At 38.0% G+C, this 6,351-nt stretch overlaps 1 protein-coding gene across 2 annotated transcripts in view; it reads left to right on the top strand.

Annotated features, from left to right (window-relative positions):
- LOC115218135 (vesicle transport protein SEC20) overlaps positions 1 to 6,351 on the top strand; it is a 97,374-nt gene that overhangs the window by 71,537 nt on the left and 19,486 nt on the right. Inside the window, exons 4-5 of one of the 2 annotated variants that reach the window (XM_029787931.2) lie at positions 3,923 to 4,014; positions 5,052 to 5,153. In XM_029787931.2, the coding sequence (XP_029643791.1) occupies positions 3,923 to 4,014; positions 5,052 to 5,153 (194 nt within the window). The remainder of the gene's footprint in view (positions 1 to 3,922; positions 4,015 to 5,051; positions 5,154 to 6,351) is intronic. The other variant, XM_036508069.1, reaches the window with a different exon arrangement.

The following is a 6,351-nucleotide window of genomic DNA, read 5'->3' as shown; positions in this document are numbered from 1 at the left end:
CACCCCCTTAAAAAGCAGGAGATGTGAGCCTGTTGGACAGACGGCACGGCGGCAGCTCTAGCAGAGACGGGACTGATACGAGGACAGCGTAGAGGAAGACAGACAGGAATCTGAGGAGTTGACAAGCGAGAGAATGACAGTGAATGTGAAAGAGGAGGACAGGCAGATAAGATCACGGCGAGAGGCATCGACAACGTGGAGAAGGACATACACATAGGATTAAGGAGCGAGAGAGAGGGTCTACGGTATGAGGGCACTTGGCTATTGTAGTAGCTTGTAACGGTATGTTTATTTATGTTTGATATGTGAAAAGAACTGTTACAGAATTGCGGAAAGCAAGGAAAGAACTGTGTAAAGACATTGTGAAATGTAGATGTGAATTAAGTAAAAGAGTTGTTGAAAAGAAAGAAAGAAGGAGAAAGACTCTAATGTAGAACTGATTTGTCTCTGAACTATAATGTGAACGTTAAAGTGATTTGAACTGTTGTCTCTGAACTGTATATTGTATCTGCATGCTTTAAACTGATTTGTTGTTTTCTTTAATGTATACCTGATGTATGTTTGATTTATTTGATGTTGTAATAATTGTATAAACAATTGATTTCTTTCGGTTTCTGTCTACAGAATCCACTGACAAGGCTTTGGTTGGTCTGAAGCTATAGCAGAAGACACATGCCAAGTTACCACTCAGTGGGACTGAACTGAGGACCATGTGTTTTGGAACCAAATTTGTTACCACACAGCCACATCTGCACCTATGTATGTGTGTGTATGTGTATATGGGTGTATATATGTATGCATGCATATATGTGTACATATTACACGTACATCTATATATATATATATATATATATACATCTACACATACATGTATATATATATATACATCTATACATATACAGCTATACATGTACATGTATAAATATACAGCTATACATAAATAGACAGAAGGTAAGGAGCCATGATGGAGTTGCTGTATACATCCGTGACGACCTCATACCCCAAGTCTTATTGTTATACTTAAATTCGGTATGTGACACTCTAATTGTATACATAAGACAACATAATATAGTCATATACAATACATATTACCCACCAGATGTTCCAAACCAAATAGGCAAGTTTGAAGATTGCCTCACAAGAATGAAAGAAATCCTCATGGAACTGGAACATCATGTGACCATATTTCTTATGGGTGATTTCAACTTCCCCAACGTCAAATGGCCTGAAGGTCTCATACTCTCAGGAATGAATCATTGCAAGCAAGCACAGGTGGAGTCCCTGCTCAACCTCACCAATGCCCTATTCATGGAGCAAGCTGTACTCAGACCAACTAGGGCGAATAACATTCTGAATCTCTGCTTCACGAACAATATGGACATCATTCATGATGTGAAAGTGACACCAACATTAGTCTCGGATCACAACATAATAGAGCTGTCTATGTTTGGTCTGAAAGTAACCAGAGACATACAGCCTAAAGGAAGCACCCGAAATCTCTCCAATCTGAACTTCCACAAAGCAGACTAACATCAATCTAAAAAGAGATCCTCAGAGAGGACTGGCTGAATGTCTCTCCACACCAGACATCGACATGAAACTAGAATGTTTCATATCTGTTGTGCAAGCCATATGTCAGAAATATGTTCCAGAGCACAAGGCCAAAACAAAAAGGAACAAGATTCCAAGGGAAAGGAAGATCCTCATGAGACGATGGACAAAGGTTACAAATCGACTCGACCAACATCCCCAAAGTAGCGTAACATCCTGCCTAAAATCAACACTGATGGAGATCGAAAAAAGGCTACAACAATCCTATGTGAGGGAGAAAGCAGACAAAGAAGCCTGGGTTATAAAAAACATCAAGTCAAACCCTTTCATTACGCGAAAGAAACAGCCTCAGTACACTGCAAGATAGGACCCCTCTTCCAAAAAGATGGCTCCCTCACAGACAGTCCAACTAAGATCAGTGAGATACTGAATGACCAGTTCAAAAGTGTCTTTACCACCCTGTTGGAACACAGACAAGTGAACGAACCAGTGGACTTCTTTGCCACCTCACCTATAACCAGTGAGGCAGTTACGGTGGAATACATTGACATTAGCGAAGAAGATATACTACTAGCAATAGATGAAGTGGACACAAACTCAACTGCTGGTCCTGATGGTTTCCCAGCAATCCTCTTCAAATCATGTAAGCATGCCCTGGCAAAACCTCTCCAGATTCTCTTCCAGAGCTTTCTTGCAAATGGCAAACTGGCAAGCAAGCGGCAGGAGGGAATAATATGCCCAATCCATATACACAGGTACACATTTATATATATACATAAATATACATACATAGCCCAGATGAATATGTGCATACATTCGCTTGTAAAGCAAGACAGATGTCTGTGCAAAGTTTGACACATGTTAATTCACTCGCGTATACATATAAGTAAATATATATACATATACATATATATATATATACATACAAATATATACATATAGAAATATATGTGAGAAAAGGTTGAGTTCTATTTCATCCTTCACTTTGTGGGGTTCCAAAGGTCAATTTCTAATAAAAATTCTTCACATTATAATAGAAGATGATCCTTAGAGGATGATGCTAATGGCGATCACACACACATCTAACAGCAAACATTCATTGATTTTCACATGTGTGTGTTGTAAAGAGCTTCGTGCTAGGCAGAGCATCTATTCATAGAAACCACGCAAAAAATAGAATGGTAGCTATGCATCACACACTCTCTCTTGCCATCTCCCATCTTTATCTTTATTGCTATCCCATCATACCATTCATGTTGGTTGTATATTCAATCACTTTACCAATAACCTGCATGTAACTATCATTGTTTTCCCCCAATTACTTTGTTATCTTCACCCTCTTGTTCTTATTCATTTCCCTCATCACACTGATACTCATACTCTCTCTACTATTCACCCTTGTAGCTATTTTTGACTTGCATGGATGGAAATAATATAAAGAAAACTATTTACAAGGCAACCTTTCTGGTGCTGCTACCTTGATCATTTGTACCCCTACATTCTGTAAAGCAATTGGTGGACAAAGAACATGACAACCTCTTTGGAACTGGTGCCAAGATAATATGCATCCAGAATACTTCATAAAGTGGTTAGCATTAAGAAAATCATCCAGCCATAAACGCCATGTATAAGTGAGATATGATCCTTGTGATTCATCTAAGAGAATAGTAACTCCAAATAAACTAGCTCAGATCATAGAAACCGATCCAATTCATGCTAGCAATGAAAGCGAAAATATGGTGGTGGTCACAGCTGTAGCAGTGGTTGCGATGGTGGCAGTAATGATGTTGTAGTAGTAGTGGTGGTAGTAGTAGTAGTAGTAGTAGTAGTAGTAGTAGTAGTAGTAGTTGTTGTTTTTTTTTTTTCCTCATCAATATCAACATACATGTTTCTGAATAACATCCTTTCTTTACCATTCACAATCATATATTTTTCTAGAAGACTATCTAAAACTGTATTGACTTTTACAGAGGCAGACAACCATTGTTTTTCTCAAATTCAATTGATAGTTTGATTATCTGCTCTGATTTTATCCGATGTATTTCATTTAATTATTTACACTGGCTGTTATCAAATACATAGTCTTTAGAGAAGGACTATCTTGCATCAGTGGTACATCAGTGCATACAGTATTCATTACTACAAGTTCACCTATTTAAAAGTAACATTAAATTGCTGATTTTTGCAAATTTAGCAATTGTACTCTATGATAGATTTCACCTGATCATTGTAGAGAATTAGTAATTGTTGGGGCCTAAATATTTTTTTAGTTTTCAAAATTCTAAATTGAAATTGAAAATTTTTTGAATAAATTGACAATACATACATAGATTGAATAGAGAATATTGATATTTTCACTTCCTGCCTACAGGAGTTAGAGCGACTGGCTCAAGAACAAGAGATGGAAAATAACCAAAATATGATTATGAAGCAAGTTCAAACTCATCAACAAGCTTTATTAAGGTTTGTTTTACACTTTATTAGTTCTAGTTTCACCTGATTTCTGCCATTGTTGTTGAAGCATCTTAATTGGTGTGATAGTAAACCTTAATTTACAAAAATGGAGTTATTCAAAGATAACTCTACTCAGTATTAAACTCAAATTACATTCAATAAATAAAAACAAAAATTCAATGTAACTGTACAAAAGTTTCAAAAACTATAACCTGAAGTGATAAAGAAACAAAGTTAACAGTTACAATCTTTGGTGTTTTAAGAGTTCATAAAAAAATTTAGCATATTAACTTCGTACAGTTGTCCCAATTCCACATCCTAAGAAGCTAGGTATTCATGTGTCACAATCTTGTGACTAACATATCCCTGTATCATTGTCTATGAGGCAAAGTGTCCCTATATCACAGTGTAGAAGACTATGTATCTCTGTGTCACAGTCTATGAACGAACTGTCCCTATATCACAGTCTAGGCCTCCTTGTATCCCAATGTCATAATCTAAGAAACTATGTATCCTGTTATCATAGTCTAGGAGACCATGTGTTCCTTTATCGTTGTCTAGGAAACCACGTGCTTCTATGTTACAGTCTAGGAGATCAAGTGTTCTGTTACTGTTTATGAACCCAATTGTCCTTATGTCACTGTTTAGGATGCTATGTCACAATCTTGAAAGTAATATGTTCTGTCACAGTGTAGGAGACCTGGTACAGGTATGGATTATCTCCTTACACTAAAATACTAAAATTAAAAAGACGGGAGACTTTTCCAGCCAGGTCATACTTGGATTATTATACCTTTTCTCTGTAGCTGAAGAGTAGCAATGCTATAACCTGCTAGTAAAAATCAAAATTGCTTTCATGTATCTATTGAACTTATGTTCCTTAATCACTTCAGTTTAATGTTTCTCAGAATGATTTTGCTCAACAAAAAAATACTTTTTTGAACAACTTGTTGACATTTTATATCTTTGACTTCTGTTTCTAAACAAAAATCTTTGATTTTATTAGTAATAATCCTTTATGCATGATTATCTTTTTAAAATTGCAGTAGTGTTAACTCTTTACGGAAAGCTAAGCTGACAGCGCAGATGACTTTAGATCGTCGTTTAAGAGAAGAATTCTTTTCAGTTGAATCTCCCATAAAACAAAGGTGATTTTTCTTTGATGATTTTCACAAAATTTGCGTTTTAAAACTATTTGCTTTAATCTGAAAATGATAATCAGCTCTTTGTTAATCATCATCATCATTTAACATCCACCTTCCATGCTAGTATGGGTTGGATGCTTCAGATGCCAAGATATGAAAATTGTCAAAGTGTAGTACAATGGTTTAGCATTTTTCAAAAGTGTAGTAAGTCTCACATACGACAATTTGCAAAAATATTTCTGACTGGAAATATCCTACATGCATGGAGTTACGATTTTATGCACCCAACAAGGTATTATTGTTAAGCTGAAACTGCTGCTAATATAAAAAGAAATGGAATGGTGGAACTATTTTTTGTTTTCTAAAAAAGCAATGTTTTGGACTTATGACACTTTTGCATTATAGCAATGATATATATCATCATCATCATCATCATCATCGTTTAACGTCCGCTTTCCATGCTAGCATGGGTTGGACGGTTCAACTGGGGTCTGGGGAGCCCGAAGGCTGCACCAGGCTCCAGTCAGATCTGGCAGTGTTTCTACAGCTGGATGCCCTTCCTAACGCCAACCACTCCGAGAGTGTAGTGGGTGATTTTATGTGCCACCGACACAGGTGCCAGATGAGGCTGGCGAACGGCCACGCTTGGATGGTGTTTTTTATGTGCCACCGACACAGGTGCCAGACGAGGCTGGCAGACAGCCACGCTCGGATGGTGTTTTTTATGTGCCACCGACACAGGTGCCAGACGAGACTGGCGAACGGCCACGATCGGATGGTGTTTGTTACGTGCCCACAGCACGGAGGCCAGTCGATGCGATACTGGCTACGGCCACGTTCAGATGGTGTTTGCTATGTGCCACCGGCACTGGTACCACAAAGATACAAATTCCATTGATGTTCATCTATTTTGATTTGGTTTGATTTTTTTTTTTTGATTTTCACTTGCCTCAACAGGTCTTCACAAGTGTCACAAGAAGGAAGGTATGCACAGGTGGACTGACTACGTCCCAGGTAGGGGCCACGGGTTATGGCCTCACTAGTCTTGCCGGGTCTTCTCACGCACAGCATACTTCCATAGGTCTCGGTCTCTAGTCATTTCCTTGGTGAGACCCAAAGTTCGAAGGTCATGCTTCACCACCTTGTCCCAGGCCTTCCTGGGTCTACCTCTTCCACAGGTTCCCTCAACTGCTAGGGTGTA

The sequence above is a fragment of the Octopus sinensis genome, linkage group LG12, assembly GCF_006345805.1.
Source record: "Octopus sinensis linkage group LG12, ASM634580v1, whole genome shotgun sequence".
NCBI lineage: Eukaryota > Metazoa > Mollusca > Cephalopoda > Octopoda > Octopodidae > Octopus > Octopus sinensis.
The sequence above is the reverse complement of the archived record's forward strand: the minus strand, read 5'-3'. Positions and strand labels throughout refer to the sequence as shown.